Here is a 17,742-nt window from a genome sequence, read left to right as displayed (position 1 = left end):
CCTTTAACGGAGTCATATGGCATAACTGCATGTTCCAAACAAATAATAGACACTTCATTGCGCTAGAATCGGACAAGAGACACGCTTGTGTAAGGTTTGCGTCGCCATACCACATGGTCTTGGCGGTATGACGTTAAGTGGAAAAAACGATTTCTGGAAACTCCGTTCTTTCACCTGCCATAATAAGGTCAATTATTGACCTAGCAACATCACACCTAGTACGAATCGCAAGGTCCCGTTGACGTCAACCTGGCGGTATGTTTCTCTAAGCTCTATCTTTATTACTTTGGAAACGCCAGGGGGGTCGCATTAATCCCCCCCCCCCCACTCAGTCCGTAGTGCAAAAAACGGGGAATCAGGGCAAAGGTTAAGCCATTTGCTGGTCAAAGCTGTCCGAACCATAATCTGTGACTGAACAAATGAACTCAATGATAGAACCGAATTTCCATGGATGCTGGGTGCGTGGATGCGAACGATTGCAGAGTCGGGGAGCGAACGAAACATGGTTTGACAATCCATCCTCGTTTCATGTCTTTCCTTCATCCATTTTTCTTCCAGGATTCGGTATTTTAGGTGAATAGGTGATCTGTTTTAAGGCAAATATTCGGGTTAAGAAATCAACGAGCCTTCATACATGCCACAGCGTAGCACGCCATAACGTCCATATCCCCAAATCCAATTGCGCCGTCTTTCGCGATTATGGCACATAAGAAAGAAAATCATAGGGCTGAAAACGCCATAAGTTTTGAGAGGCCACCGTCACCTCAAATTAATTACTGCCATGATAGGCTTGGTCTATAATTACTGCACCACGAGGTAGATCATTCAGTAACTTTGTATTGTTAATGTGGTGATTTCACGCTATTGTGAACTTTTAACGTTTTTTAAGGTTTTAGCGCACTTTTAACGATGGAGTCCAGCTCCGGTGCAAGGCTGACCACCTCGAAGGTCTGTTTTTGGTCCAACTGCCAATGGCTATTGAAATATCATGAGAAGATTGTTTGCCATGGCTCAATACGATCAGACCACGGGTCCACTCATTGCTCAGACTATGACTGGTTAGCAAATTTACACCAGCATATAGATTTTCTTCGCGTCTCCACTCATAACACTTATGGGTGGGCAATGGCTGTTGTTGTGGGTTGTTATGGGTTATGGTTATGGTTACTATAGGCTATGAGTTTTAAGTTAAATAAGCGGCATTCAATGACCATATACTCTGCGTAACCAGCTAGATATTATCAAGCCAGCATTGGTATACATTATGAGAAAACTCGACGCTTTGAGACGGTCCTCATGGTCGCGAGAAAGGGATTATTCCTTTTATTGTTTTATTTACAGCATTAGAGCTTAAAACTCAGAATGCCGAACAACTAAGGGCTCAAGACCTTTCTTTCGTATATCAAATGCATTGTTTTATGGTCTCGTGCTGCTACGACATCGAGTTAACACGCGCCCAGGTGGTCGATTGGATATCCCCCGCTCGGGTGGTGGGAGTCAGTTTGACCCACCTCAGACCTCAGGAACTAAAAGAGCTTAAGACACCAAATTCACCGGGTATGTTGATCTATACGTGAACTCACTTGGGTCAATGTTTGAGATTCCTAGGTCATGACCTTCGTCCAATAAGGTAAAACAAGGTCAAATTCCAGGTTGGTCTCCAGGGGACCCATAGAACCTAGATAACTGTTCTAAGCAAAACATCATATGATTATTTAAGGTCAGTGACCTCTTTTGACCTTTGTAAGTTCATGGTGACCAAAACCGTACAAGGCTACTTTGAGTTTTGCATTTGAATAAAGGACAAAGACTATGTTTGGCATTATGCTCTTAAAAACAAAATGTTGACCTGGGTCATTTTAGGTCAGTGAATTATTCTGACCTTAAAAAGGTCCATGGGGGGTGTATAATGGGGCTTATGTTCTTAATAATCTCGAAATATGCACCAGAAGCTACCCCATACGTGGAGCCTTAGAGCAATAAAACAGGCTGGTTTTGACCTTGGTCTAATCTTCCCTTCTGACTCTAGGTCAATTCAGTTTGCTTAATCAATTCTTGTGTTGCCTAAGAAAGTAACTCAGAAATGCATGACTTCGTTTAACTCACCGTTGTTGGATCAGATTGAAAAGTCCTCTGTAAATTCCCTTCGCTGAAGCCATGGCCTGACTTTATCCTGTCATAGATCAGTGACCTTACAAGGCACATCTATATTGTTATGCCAGACAATCCACTATTCAATTGTTTACAACTATGCAAAATCCGGCGCGCCTGCACCGCGTAGTTCGGAGACCATTCGGGAAAAACCTTCGCGGGGAAGTGTTAACTTGACCCCAAGCCTACCCGAGCGCGTGTTAAGGGATGCTTGACGATATAACTGCAACAAAAGCATTCTCTTGTAGTGTCAGTCATTTCGTTGAGAGGGCACGAATTATTAAGAGACATGACATGGGGCTCTGCAGCCTGCTTGTACGCAAACAGGTCACATTAGTACTGACTGTGTTTGTATCATATTCATACATTTCTAGACGTTTACACATTATGCAGCCGTTTATGTTGAACCTGAAATTTAGTTAAAGAACAGCATATTGCCATTTTTTGGAGAAGATTGATCCCAGAGCTAGGGCTAGTTCCTCAGTTCCGACTACTGCGATTGTTCCAAATTATTCCAGGTTCAGCCTAGCGTTAGCAACAAATGACATATGCGAATACGTACTGGAATGGATGTAATGCTCCATGTTCAGCATTGCGCCGAGCGTCCAGATGCTCAATGGAAATTTCGGGATGGCGGCCTGCGACAGAGATGCGCGCTGCTTATTTGACGCATACTGCTCGATTGATGGCATCGCTTGATTTTGTGCGCGTTCATATGTGTGTGTAGTGCACTTGGATAAATTACATCCGGAGTACGGTACGCCTAACCCTCCTAAAGTCATACATTGCATTACATTACTAGCAGTATTATATATATATATATATATATATATATATATATATATATATATGTATAAGTAGATGATGACAATTTTTCAGCGGCTTCATGCCTGTGGAAGTTACCTAGCATCGAACGAACATTGACATCCGTTCCGGAGCTTTTCCACGAAGCGTCTCCACGGCTCCTTGATGTCAAGATTGTGTAGCTTCTCTTTGTGAACATGCATGGGCGCCAGATGAGTCAGGCGAAAATGTCCAATATTGGCGCGCAGGTAGGTTTCAGACGTCTGGAGCATGGAAAAGGACCCCTCTGCCGAGGTCACCGTGCAGGGGAGACTGAGCATTAGGGACAGGAGTTCTCAGCCTCGCTGAGCATCCGTCTCGTCGGGTCATCCATCGCCAATAATTGTTCGTACACCTCTGCGATAGAGATTGGTAATTCGGGAATGCGACTACTCATCACCGACAGCTGACGGTTTAGCCGTTCATGATCGACGGACGGCGACAGCTTCAATGCGTCCATTGATAACAGCTGGTAGCCTATCCGACTTTCCAGAACCGCCTGTTCACGATTTTCCGCGAGCTGGAGACCTGGGGTGCAGAAGCGGCATTCCAGCACGGCGATGCCGACCTCTGCACGCCCAATGCCTCCGAGCATAGTCGCGCGACCTCGCTGGGCGACATCTGGCAGTCATTCGTCAGGCCGTCGTACCGCACTTTCCCAGGTGTTTTTGTGCGCTTCCTGGGTGGTGGCGCAGCTAGGCCCAGATCAGCAGCTTTTGCTACAACTTCCGCAGTCTCTTGCTTCAGTCCCCCGCTCGGCAGGCGCTGCAGACCGCTTTTGGGAAGGTGAACCGGATGCAGTGCTAATTAAGCCGCGCTGGAGGCGTTCTGCAGGGACACTGCCGCCACTTCAGGGGGCTGGAAAATGGCAAGCACTAGTGTCAGCGAGATGTACGTGCGAGAATCTTCCGCCCTCTGGGAGAGCTCGGCACTTTTGCTCTCATCTCACCGCGGGTTGAACGATCCTCTTTCACGTTCGAGAGCAACTCGTTCATGTGATTGTATAGATCCGGCGTCCGTTTCATAGCCGTCGCTCGCACGCACCACATTGGGGCGCATATCCCCAAGGGTTTTCGAATCACCTCTGCTTCGCGGGACAGCGACTCGTACAGACTTGTACGCTTTACCGATTCGCTGACTGTCGACATCTTTGACGTACTGCAGGCAGTCGGCTACCATGAGCACTTCCCTGCCAACTTCTTGGAGGACCGGGTCCAGGCTATGGTTAGAACTCGGGACGTTCACAGCGATAGGGTTCAGGGACTTCGATTTGCTTTGTACGCCCTGGTGAATTCCACGCACGCTCACGGCTGTGTCAAACGAGAAACCTGACAGCTTCGTCGCTGGGACGTTGAATGGTGTCAGAACATCTAGAACGATCCTTGTCAGAAGCTCGCATGAGCTACTTGGGGCATCATAGAAACCCACGGCAGCATTCGTGGAAGTGGTGTCATATTGCACGCACTGCGAGCGTACACTTAATTGTTCGATGCCACTGACATTTGTGGTTCCGTCAGCGACCATGCCCGAATATTATGCGTTTTGGATCTTATGAAGATTCCTTCCTGGACATCGCGGCCAAACATAGCCATGATTTCGTTTTGAATCGTATCTGACATCAAGTTGTCTCGCTTCTTGATAAACTGCATGACGTCACTCAGTTCGTCAATCAGCGCTTGCTCGAGCTCATATGGTCGCCAGGCCCCACCTTCGTGTTCATGTCCCTAGAAAGGGACCCTTGTCTTCTCAGGTACCATGCGGATAAAAACATCAGAGTTGGCCTCCGGGTGACTTGACCCTGGCTCCCCCGCAGTCATGCCGTGCTCCACTTCGCGGGAGTTCTTCAGGTGGAGCTTCAATGTCGCATGTCGATGGCCGTGGCTTATTTCGTGCCACTTGAATTTCTTCACTTCCCTTTTTCCAGCTACGAAATCCCCCTTTCGGGGAAAATTGCCTCAACACGTTTCTGTGCGTGCAGTAGACCTTCCACAGACGCTTTACGACATGCTGAGCACAACACTGCACCTCTTTCCATACTGTTGTCAACCCATGTGAATGTTTGCCTCCATTTCTTTTCAAACGTTTTCCTCTTTCCCCCACCGACTTGTTGCTGCGCAGTACTAGGAGATGAGTTTTGAAAAACAAATGGTGCATTGCAGATAGACCAGAAGGAACAGCAACGGGGGATCAGGCCATGCCTGGACTAGGATCTGAAATAGGAGCAATCGCTATACAAGACCTGTAGAAAATGGTTTTGGGTCACCGGGGCTGAGATTATTTTAACGGTGATTTGGAACGAAGTGCGAAAAATCCAACACAAACCATGCGCTACTAATTCGACACGCACTCCCACTTACATGATCTAGTTACATGATCTAGGCGTTAACTGGTCTCCATTACGTACACAAATTTATTTAAGTCGTGTGTGCTTTTCTCAATTCCGTGAAACTTGATTCCCAATACCATTCTATCGCGACCATGTCGCACTTACAATACGTCAGACTGCACACCTCTTCGACGCTGATCTCCCTAAAGTACAGCTAGTGCGTGCTATGCACATGATTCTACCTATTTTGTATTGTCCTTTAAGCAAACTCGACGTGAAAAAATGCATGTGAGGTGGCATTATATATAAGTAACGAATTCACGCACCCGCCTCTAACTCTCTCTAGGCCTCCCCAGGCTGTTACCCCCTCAGTGCGGGTTGATGACCGTACTTTGGACCGATGCACTACGGCCATTGCATATTTCTGAATTTATCATTACGCAGAACTCAAAGTAACTAGACAGCCTTGTTATTTATTTTACCATCGAACTATTTGCGTGACGTGCGCCTGTGAGTCGTGTTTTTGCTTGACCCCGTGAGCACGTCAAACCACGTGACGTATAAAAGTGAAAATTTGACATGGTGAACGTGCGCACGTGAGGACGTGCTATACTGAGTTTCGTGCCGGTGTGGTCAACAGGTGGCGCATTGCGCGTGTTGGAGATGGCATTTATCCCATTGGTTGAGCACGGGCGACGCAAAAAGACGCCTTGGTTAAAACCGGCGAGTGACCGTTCGAGACCGCGGCCGCATTTCGGCAAACGCGGGTCGAAGTGGCGCCAAATCAACATGCGGCGACAGATCATTTAGAAGAGAGTCGCGTTATGTCACTATGACGCTGCACGTGCAACGTGCATAGCGGCGATAAAAATCCCCGTTTTTGACCGTTTTCACGTTTGATGCTACACCTCGGTAGCCAAAGCCAGTGGAGGCGTGAATCCAACTTCAGGACGCCGACACATGTGCCGCCTGCAATTCATGCAGCCAACACGAGACTGTACAATGCATCTTTGCGCCGATAATCGTCGTGCAAGCCGAGCATATATCTGCTCAAATAGCAAGTTCACCCAAAAAGCTACAATTTCGCTTTTTAGCGACTTCAAAATGTCACCGATTGATGGTCCCGTCGCCGCCGACGAGAAATCAAGCAAACCGTGGGAAAGTGCACACACTTTCATCGAATACATCCACCGTTTTTTGTATCCATTTTCAATTCCTCCATTAGCTGCTCGGCGCAAAAGAGTTGAGCCCAAGCCCGTAGAACAGAGTTGAGCCACGCTAACAACGGTATGCATCATGACGATGCGCCAGCACACCAGTAACTGGGAACATATGCGTGTTGACCGCACAAACCCAAAAAGTGATCGGATCCCAATTTCATGTATGTCTGTGCCTCTTACCACAGTGACACTAGAATTCGTCATTCAAGACTTTTGCGCGACAAAATGTAAAAGAAACGACACAGATTAAGTCAAAAATGCGTTTCGAAGGGTGCAACGATACGGTTTAAGAAAATGCGACCAATTTTAGAAGAGAACGCGGAGAACGTTGCAGGAGGAGCGAAAGGGGGAGTCACTCCGCAGAACAAAGAAACTGCGGGGCAAGGAACAGGGGAAGGCCTATCTCGCGGAGGAAGGACGGGGCAAGAAGAATGCCGGCGGAAGGGGCCACCCTGCAAAAAGATGACGACGAGGAAGATCCGTGTTGCAGATGGAGGACGGTGTAGAAGGAAGATCTGGAGTACGGGCCGCCCTGCAGATGGAGAGCAACACAGGAAGAGGGACGGGAGGGAAGCTGTGCCCCAGGTAGAACACGATTCAGGAGGAATAGCAGGAGTTCCAATGAAGGAGGATCGTCTAAGACAAAGAGCAGGGGTAGAGCCAGAAGGAGAAGTCGCCTAGTAAATGAACGATACCGCAGGACAAGGAGCAGGAGGACCGTATATCCCATGAAGAGAGGACTGTGCAGATGGAGCAGCAGCATGAGGGACCACCCCACAGATGGAGAATAGAGAACAAGTTTTCAAAACATTCAGATAAAACCGCAAACAACCTGGTTCGCCGTTTTTTCTAACGCAGCTTTAAAAGGGGAGCAGGGATATTCTACCCTTCCCCCCTTTTCCTACCGTTTCCAAGCCACCGAAGATAGGGGCTCCCGAAAAAGAAGCGGTGGATTCGTCTCAACGAGATCACGCCATTGGTAATAAACGTTTTGCTGCTGTCAATAACTGATCCCGTAATGCGAGGTCAAATTTTAATGCTTTACAAAGCAATATCGTTTTGATTTAATTTTACACGAACATGAAACTACTCCAGTTTTACACACGGAGCTAGAATCGCGTTTAAACTAGGGTGGGGGTGCAAAATTCCATCGCAAAAAGACCGTGCGGGAGTGAAAAAATCAATTCACAAAAAATGGAACTTATGAGCTCGTGACTGATGCTTCAGCAAACAAAAACATATCGTTCAAGTTGGTATGGACTTAATATCAGGAGCCTGACAAAGCTACTTCGTTTTAACATCCTACGCCATCAAAGTGAAACAGATAACATTAACACGCGCTCGAGTGTGGGGGGCAAATTGACCCCCCTCCGAGGGCTTTTCCCGAATGGTTTCTGAACGGCGCGGTGTAGCCGCGCCAAATTTTGCATGGCTGTCGGAAATTGCATAGCGGATCGCTTGACATACAAATTTTACATGTACCTTGCAAGGTCGCTGACCTATGACAGGTCAAAGTCGGCCCATGGTTTCAGCGAAGGCAATTTCTAGGGAACCATTCACTCTAATACAACAACGGAGTGTTTGACAAATACATACATCTCTGAGATACTTTCCTAAGCACCACAAATATTGAATGAGCAAATTACGTTGACCAAAGGTCAGGTATGACGGTCAGACCAAGCTCAAAACCAACCTGATTTATCGCTCTACGGCTTGCTGTATGTGATAGTTTCTAGTGCTCATTTCGAATTTATTGACAGCAGGAACCGCATTATGCATCTTCAGTTGACTTCTTGGAGGTCAGAATAGCCCATTGACCTAGGATGACCCGGGTCGGACGTTTTGTTTCATTAACATAATCTTTGTCGCTTATTCAAATGCCAAAACGCAGAGCAGTCTTGTATCGTTTTGGTCGCAATGACATTCAAAGGGTCAAACTAGCCTATGCCTAACCTACAGAGGCCTTACATCATCTCATCCTGTATAACCTGTTTGTATCACAGCAGCAGTTGTGAATTACCGATTCTTACACAATTCCTATTGCCACTTACCATGCACTTGACCAACTTAACCTAACTTATAGTAGCCCATAAGATGAACATCATCTCAACTCACCTATCTGTTGACAGCAGCACTTGTGATAAAAACATGATGTTTAAAGATAGTTTTTGGTTGGTTTCAACTTGCATTTTTATTCAGTTTATTTGCGTATGCTTGTTGACATAAGACAAAGTTGACAACACACAAATCAAAACACTTAAAATCACTTTGAACAACTTATTTTGATTGTCATGGCTAACCTATGTCAAGGGCAATAATGGGCACGCTCCACAAAACAATCTCTCTTCTCCAAGAATAACGTAACTTTTAGATGACCATGCCAGTATTGCTGCTTGCCTTTTCAGCTGCAGCAAACGCATCCATGTGGGCTTGTTTATTCATATTTAATGGCAAAGTTTGAGATGCTGGCTTCACATTTTAAATGGGGTGGTCTAACCATTTCTTCCATACCAATGTTTAATTTACATCACAATTGCTATGCAGCTTAGAGTATCACTGCGTTAAAAATATAGTGCATATATACAGTACAGCCACTTGCCGGTCAGCAAACCATGACAACTATAGAAAACATCTGGTTAAAGTAGCCATGAGGGACCACTTTAAGGAAGTTGGGGCAAATAACCAAGAATATGGAACAAAATAAGCTCATTGCATGCCTTGTGGCACCATAATTTGTCTTATGACAAAACTCGATGCACTTAAATAGAAAATGGCTAACTCTGGTTACCAATCATGTGTTGAAAGCAGGTAAGGTAAGCAATTACTTGGTCCACGGGAGACTTACTGGCTTCTTCCTGCTCCCCCCAAAACAAAAATTCAATACCTTTTGCATGGTCTGCTGGCAGACCGAGTCATCCGACTCACCACCAAATATAAATATAAATCATGCCCACCAACCTTCGAGATTAAAATGCGAAACAATTAACTGGTGCACATAAACATCTCCAGAGGGCAGAATTTCGCCATCAAACACTTCTGTATTAGCTGCGCCAGGTCTGCCCCGAGGTATATGGTAGCATTACAATGGCCTTGCCAAGCAACCTGGCGAGTTAGACACTCGGAAGGCTTGGATGTATCATTATTGGGCACCGTCATGAACCAAGAAAACGGTTAACCGAACGTTTAGGACGGCAAAAATGGCAGTAAAATAAGTTCAGTACTTCATATTGTCTCCTTCATTCTCTGTGAGTTGTATACTCTTGGGTGCATATCAAGCATGTTTGGGCGGCTGGCGAATTAATCCAATTTATGTATAAAATACGTACAAGTTTACAGTTGGAGCATATTGCAGAAAAAAAATGGCCAACATCTTAAACAGCAGATGGTACCTCTAAAGCCAATTGAAAAGGAGGGTAGAATAAAGTGGTATCACACTGGTATGATAACAAAAAGCAAAACAAAAGTAACGAAATAACTCTAAAGACTGGTACTTTTCTCTCAAAATTTTGTAATCACCTGATTTGACCTAAAATCTATTAATGTGAGTGCTTAAATGGTGATGTTCATCTTGTAAGTTTAATTTAGAAGACATTTCTTGGACTTTTCACTCATGCCATTCGGGGGTGATGCAATTTAGTGGTCAAGTTTCCTCGGAAAAAAGAAATGCGTGAAGTAAAATTCTCTACCAGGCCTTGCTGGTGTTTGCACCAGGTTCTGCTTTCATGGTGTGGTGGTGAGACCAACAAAATTGGGGACGCTTGAAAACCTTGCACTTGCCGCACAGCTGCAGATTGTGATGCATTTTGTAAACCAACCAAACTTAATGTGTGCAAGCGGCTGGGGTCGCTGGGGTTGTTGGGCTTGGAGGTACCTGGCGCCCTTGCTCTCTGCATGCATAGACATGATTCAGATGTAGGTGAGACAGGACATAGCCATAGGTGTCCAGGTTCTGCGGAACCTCATTTATGCTTGGTGGTTTCAAGTGAGCTCGGTTTTGGATGACATCTGAAAACCTCAGAAAGGGAAATAGGGGTTTGGCATGTGCGATTAGACAATGTCAGGCAGGAGTAGAAAATTCACATAAAATATGGGGAAAAGGAGTGAAAAATTCCTCCTTATAGCGTGTGCTTTACACCCAAAGTCTGCAATTCTAGGACACTGGTTTTACATGCCCATATGTACATAATGATATAATGCACCAAGATGAAACCTTAACAGACGTGTTCCTTGTGTAATTCTGAACACATTGATATACATTTGTGTGCATTTTCAGCATATACTTATTATTTTGGGCTCTGTTAACACCCGCTAGGTTGGGGGCGGGGGGGTCAAATTGACCCCGCCACATAGGTATTCTAGAATCGGTTCCGAACGGCGTGGCATAGCTGCGCCAAATTCTGCATAGCTATCGAAAAAATTAAACAGCGGATCTTCTGACATTACAAATTTAGATGTGCGTTTTGAGGTCACTGATTTATGGCAGGTCAAAGTCAGGCCATGCTTTCAGCGAAGGCAATTTCTAAAGAGTCGTTCAATCTGATCCAACAAAGGAGTGTTAGACGAAGCCATACATCTCAGAGACACTTTCTCAGGCAACACAATAATTGAATAAACAAATTGCATTGACCTAAGGTCACTTATAAAGGACAGACCAAGGTCAAAATTAAACTGCTTTAGTACTTGAGAGCTTACTGCATAGGATAATCTGCAGCACTCATTTCGAATTTATTGACACCAAGAACCGCATTATAACCTTTCATATACTACTTTAAGGTCAAAATAGGTCACTGACCTAGGATGACCCAAGTCAATATTTTGTTTTTATGAACATATTGCCTACCCAAATCTATGTCGCGTATTCAAGTGCAAAATTCAAAGTGGTCTTGTATAGGCAACTGACTTAAGACGAGCATGTGATCTGCTTGGAACAGTTATCTGCCTTCCAGGGGCCCTTTGGAGACCAGCCTGGGGTTTGATTTTGTTTGACCTTATTTGACCCGAAGTTCATGACCTAGGAACTTCAAAATTGTGCGTAAGCGAGTTCACGTACAGGTGAAAGCACCCTTTGAATTTGGTGTCGCTATCTCTCCTAGTTCCTGTGATCTCAGGGGGTCACATTGACTTCCCCACCCGAGCGAAAGGGTATCCAGCCAGCCACCCGGACGCGTGATAATGTAACAGTGAAGTCGCGCCGTGCGTGATCTGTGGCTTCGTTGGATGTCGCCCGCCACCCGCCACAGCCGTGGAATGCTGTGCCTGTGTTCCTAAAAAGCTGTCGCTACTAACAGACCAGAAAAGCTACAGACATTTTCTTGATTTGAAATAAATGCAGTTAATTCCTTAGACGCCTAATAAAACTTAAGACACGATTGCACGAGATGCCGGAGGGATGTCCTTAGAAAACCTTAGGTGGGTCTCATTGACTACCCGCTACCAAGCGCGGGGGTCAACTACTTCTCCTTACAGATGGTTAATCAAGTGCCTACCGCCCAGCGCTGGGTAACGAAAAACACTGCACGGAAATGTGCGCCTGCAAACATGGGGTTTACATGTTGTCTTTTGCATGAAATTGGAATCACTGTCAAGAGCATTTCATATGTCTTTACATGATGAAACTCGGAGCTTATCTAAGGAAACGTTAACTTCTACTTTGCTTTTTTATATGACGTGAACAGCTCCCTCATAATACCAATTCCACAAATTCATCAATTACTCCAGCACTACCAACCCTGGCAATGTGGCTGATGCCTACCATCGCTACCTTTCCCCCTCCTAGTCTATGGCATGTGGAATTGTTCGGCAGATCTGACTGGTCTGGTGATGCCAGAAATACATGTGCAGGGACAGCTGTCGGTGCAGTTTCACTTCATACATGCTTCAGAGAAAACATTAGCTGAACAAATCAGTACTTTTTGCAAATGTACTCGCAAAGGACAAAAGACATTGAGGTCCCAGCTAAGTGGACCTGACAGATTATCCAGTATTATGTTCTTTTGAATACTGCAGTATAGGTCCTCAACAGAATCGCATGGCTACACTCATCTTTGAGCTGCCCACGCCTTCGCAGAATGCAGGATAGGGGTTTGCTATATTAAGATAAGTTCTAAACAGTTTAGAGATTTAAAGAGCTTTAAGCTAGTGTGCTTTTCACCAGCATTGATAGTAGAGACAATTTCAATATCTAAAGTTTCCAGCAAGTTTATCCAAGGTCAAGCGACAAGTTTTTGCATACAAATTATGCCATTACACAAACAAACACGCACAGACGCACGCACGCTCGCGCGTACACACGCACACGTTTTGATTCAGGCATTGCCGAATATTCTGAGGACACATGATATCCAAGTATTGATTAGTGGTAGTAGGGGATTGGTAAGTACTCAGTGAAGAGGCAATAGAGTGGTTCATCATGGCACACATGAAGTTCTAGCTGAAACCGATATAATCAAATAAATATATTCCAGAACACAGAAGGTGCGGCAGCCTGTCAGGCCATGGACACCAAACCTCACACTTTGTCCTCTTAAATATATGTACTCGAAGCATCGAACAGGTCAAACGTGGGCACCTTTTGTACTGACATATCCCTTTAGAACTTCGGGGTTAGAATAAGAGAATGTTGGTTCCTGGCGCTTGAGGTTCTTTTCTTGAAGAGTCTAAACAATATCGGCTGTTCTGAGCGTTTCATTTCGAAACAAACTCACGGCCATCGCAATGTCTACCATTCATAACGTTACTGGAAACCATGGCGGAGCATTTATTCACCGTCGGTAAATGCATGACTGACGAGAAAACCAAAAGCAGTCAAACGCCGCCAAGTTGGAGATTTGTCCCCACTCCACAAAACACGGAAGACACGTGAAGAAGAAAAACTGAAAGCAGGTAAAATCAAGGCTTTGTTCTGAATGTTGTGAAGGAAAAGCACAGCCAGCACGGGTTTTTCCAAGAATTTCTTAGTAACTTAATTTGTCATATGAAAGCCTTACGATCATCCCTGTCAGGGACTAATTACCACGGAAACTGATCCCTGGTGCTGTCAAAGTTAGGAGAGGCGTCGCCCCCCAGTCTAAAACTTGGGGGTAAGCACCCATCCTGCCCCCCCCCCCCCCCCCTGTTCCCGCGCCTATGGTTGAAGAACAGTGCTTTGCGTACTTCAACCTTGGTTTGAAATTAGCCCATAAAAAGAATACACAAGGATAAATAAGCTCCATGCTTTTACACGAATAAGGTTACGGCTTCTTATCACTTCGGGCTTCATTTCTGAGGCCTGGACACATATCTTACCAAGTACATTTAGTGGTCTACCCCGCCTCCTGCTGGGTGAAAATGATTCCGCCGTTAGTCAACAGCTTATATCAGGACCACCACCAGAGTTCACGGCCTGTTCCGTGGGAATGACTGCATCTGCGTTTTCTTTTTATGCTTCTGTCATGCTTCATGTGTGGTAGCCTTAGCCATGTTTGGCAGTCATGCCTACAACATGTGCCCATTCTGCGATGCCCGGCGCCGGATTGTTCACGGCCATCATCGCTACGACATTACCGGCCAACTTCGGAGTGAAAAATCTGGCAATAACGAGGCATAAACCTCAAAACACCAACCTGCAAATTGTTACAAGCCGATGTGGAGTGTGACACATTTGGGGACAGTCGATATATTACGTTTGGCATTTTGCTCATTTTTCAACACCTTCCTCTCCCCCGGTTACCCGCTGGCTACGGTGGAAGAAAACATCTATCCCTAGTTACGCTGTTAAAAAAACGCTCTGTGAGACTCTCCGATTACGCTCCATAAATCAACATTCCATCAAGAGAAATCATCCGTTCAAACGTAGCTCAACATGCACTTAAGACGGCAGCCTGACCCCGCTTGAAATCTCAAAAATAATGGGAGATAATCAACAGGGCCAAGTGTAGTTGTACATGATCTCATTTGTATCAAATGTTGAGGTCCCTGGTTATGATTTTCGGTCAAATAAGATTAAACAAGATCAGACACCTGATCGGTGTCTGAGACCCTTCAGTTATCTTCATGTAACCGCTTTTAGCCTAGATATATTTTTAAAAAAGCAAATCGGCCATGGCATTCATGTCATGTCAGTAGCCTCATTAAACCTTAAGCAGAGTATGGCGACCAAAAATATATGACAGTGCTTCTATTCTGGCATAGCAAAATTTTATTTCTAGCCGTTACACAAATTGCAGCGTGGCTTTGTCCCGCCGTTCCGAAGTTATTCTAGAACAGCGTTTGAGAAAAGGGGCCAACTGACCGCGTCCCCGCCCGAGCGCGACTGAATCTAAAAACAGCCCTATAGGCCGTTTGCATTACGCCTACGCGAAGAATATGGGCGTAATGCAAAAGCGCACAGCATTGAGCGTTGCGATGGGATTTGGGAGACATTTAGCGAAATTGATCATAGTCTGCACATCTCATGCATACACCGACATACACCGTACATACACATTTCATACACTGACATAGTCTGCACATCTTCGCGAACGTGTAGCTCAGAATTTAGAGGGGTTGAAATTTTTAGAAGGGCAAAGCTGTGAACTGCGCGAAATGATCTTCAAAGTGTCTATTTCAACTCAAAACCCCACACAAATATGGGACGCTCCCTTTAAGGATATTCGAATCACCCATCGATTAATGTTTATTGAGTGGAAATGAAAGGTACCTCCGAAACGTTAATGGGGCATCACACAAGACCGAGTCAGAGAACCAAACAAGCGAAGGTCTGCGGTTTGATTGAATATATAGCATATACGCTAGCGGATCTGAGAGCGCGGTCTCTCCCACGCAGGTGTTCAGTTTTGTCGATACAGACAGCGATTTCTCACCTAATCGCAGATATGGGCCCTATTTAACTAGAAACGCGCCACCTGAGAGGTGCACACTTCATTCCATCGCAGCCATGCAGCTCCTTCTGGTGTTCGCCGTTGTGGCTTCTGCCGCGGCCTTCGTACAGGAGGCGGAGTGAGAGGACTTCAAGACCACCTACGGCAAATCCTACGCAAGCCCGAGCGAGGAGGCGCGCCGCATGGAGGCGTATGCTGACAACAGGGCGTTCGTGGCCAAGCACATGGCTGAGTGTGAGCAGGGCCTACACACCTTCACTGTGGGCATCAACCAGTTTGCTGACCTGAATATTGACGAGTTCAACGCCCTGTACAAGGGCCTGCAGCCGGGGAACGTCACCATACCAGAGCGGCTGCACCAGTACTCGGGCCGCGTGCAAGCGGATACGCTTGACTGGCGCCAGTACGGCGTCGTCACGGAGGTGAAGGACCAGGGCGCGTGCGGCTCATGTTGGGCCTTTTCGGCCACCGGTTCGCTGGAGGGCGCCTGGGCGCTGGCTGGTCGCCAGTTGATTTCGCTCAGCGAGCAGCAGCTGGTCGATTGCTCACACCTCTACCTCAACCTCGGCTGCAAGGGCGGCCGCATGGACAGTGCCTTCAGGTACATCCACGACAAGGGCGGAATCATGTCCGAGATGTCGTACCCGTACACGGCCACCGACGGCAGCTGCCGTGCCAACCCGTCCTGCTTCGTGGCGCAGGTCAGGGGCCACACCGGCGTGAAGATCAGCTCGGAGAGTCACTTGCTGGACGCGGTGGCCGGACACGGCCCTGTATCAGTGTCAATCGACGCGTCGAAGCAGTCGTTCCAGCTGTACAGAGGCGGCATCTACAACGAGCCCAGCTGCTCCAAACTGCATCTCGACCACGGCGTGCTCGTCGTCGGCTACGGCACCGACAGCGGCATCGACTACTGGATCGTGAAGAACTTCTGGAGCGCCAACTGGGGCGAGCAGGGCTACGTCAAGATGCTGCGTAACCACGACAACCAGTGCGGCATCGCCACCCAGGCTTGCTACCCCACGGTCTAGGTGTCCGACGATCCTTGCGGCTTTGCAACCAGCGCTGTCGTCTTAACGAGCGGTGCAAATAGATGCCTTATATGCCAATAGATGCGTCAAGACCAAATCTGGAAACACTTCAGCTGCATTTGAAGCCTTCAAATGCTGACTTTTGGTTGCACTGTAGTCAACAAAACAACAATGCACATTTATATTGACAACTAATGACTGTAGACAAGCGTCACCGCCCGCACGCAGCCCGAGTTCTGGTGTAATCTCTTTAGTAAAGTGATGCTGCCCGAGTGTACCCCCCTGTACATTAATATGTGCCCGCATGGCCGGTTTAATGCCACGCGCTAGGATGGGACTTAATTTAACCCCTAAAATATGAAGCACTAAAGGAGCTGGAGACATCAACTCACAGGGTGAGCTCACCTGCATGCGAAATTACTTGTGTCGAGCATTTAGGTACCTAGGTCATGGCCTCCGGGTCAGATAAGGAATCAGGTAAAACTCCAGCGTCCAACGTGTCCCAGACGTACATACACAAATGCTTTAAACCTGAACACCCGTTCTAAGGAAAGATCAGTGGCGTGTATTTTAGGTTACTGACTTGGTTTGACCGCTATAAGGTCATGGTCATAAAAACCCACGAGTATGTGTTGAACTTTTGAAGCTGAATAAGCTCCTGAGGGTACGCTAGCCTGTATGTGCCTAAACATAAAACGTTGAGACGAACATTTTTAGGTCGGTTACTCACTCTGACCTTAACGAATTCCATGGGTAATGTTTGGCGCGATCTCTGTTGCTAAGCAACTCTAAATAAACATCAGGAGTTATCCGATAAAGCGAGCTCTCCAGTAAAAGAGATTCATTTGGTCTCATCTTCTTCCAAAGTCTCATCTTCGTTTGTGAACCAAAGCCAACTGAATTTTTCGTAATCCTAAGTTAAATTGTCTTATTGCCTAAGCAACTGTCAAAAATGTGCATGACTTGATGCTTCACTCCGCTGGCACACCATATTGCACGATTCCCTGAAAATTGCATTCGCTGACAGACACCCTGACTTTGACCTGCCGTAGGTCAGTGATAGCAATAGATACATCTAGATTGTGACGTCAAAATATTTGCTACGCAATTGATTACAAGGGTTTAAAGTTTGCCACGCCTACAGCGCGTTTTTCGGAAAATATTTTCTTGCACGTGATAGTTTATGGTCCAAGAGCAGTTGCCCAAGAGTGTCGATCCACACTCGCCATCCTAACTGGGACTAAATGGGACACTCTGGTGGTATTTGTGCGACGCATGCAGCTGTTTCTTCACAATGTGATCATTCATCGAAA

At 46.3% G+C, this 17,742-nt stretch overlaps 1 protein-coding gene across 1 annotated transcript; it reads left to right on the top strand.

The window, feature by feature from the left end:
- Positions 1 to 3,182: 3,182 nt before the first annotated feature.
- LOC119100594 (procathepsin L-like) lies at positions 3,183 to 16,429 on the top strand. Its single transcript, XM_037223677.1, has 4 exons — positions 3,183 to 3,203; positions 3,488 to 3,628; positions 4,159 to 4,218; positions 15,524 to 16,429. The coding sequence occupies exons 1-4, from the start codon at positions 3,183 to 3,185 to the stop codon at positions 16,427 to 16,429; spliced, it is 1,128 nt and encodes a 375-aa protein (XP_037079572.1).
- Positions 16,430 to 17,742: the final 1,313 nt, after the last annotated feature.

Source organism: Pollicipes pollicipes, unplaced genomic scaffold (genome assembly GCF_011947565.3).
Source record: "Pollicipes pollicipes isolate AB1234 unplaced genomic scaffold, Ppol_2.1 Scaffold_2555;HRSCAF=2994_pilon_pilon_pilon, whole genome shotgun sequence".
Taxonomy (NCBI): Eukaryota; Metazoa; Arthropoda; class Thecostraca; order Pollicipedomorpha; family Pollicipedidae; genus Pollicipes; species Pollicipes pollicipes.
The sequence above is the reverse complement of the archived record's forward strand: the minus strand, read 5'-3'. Positions and strand labels throughout refer to the sequence as shown.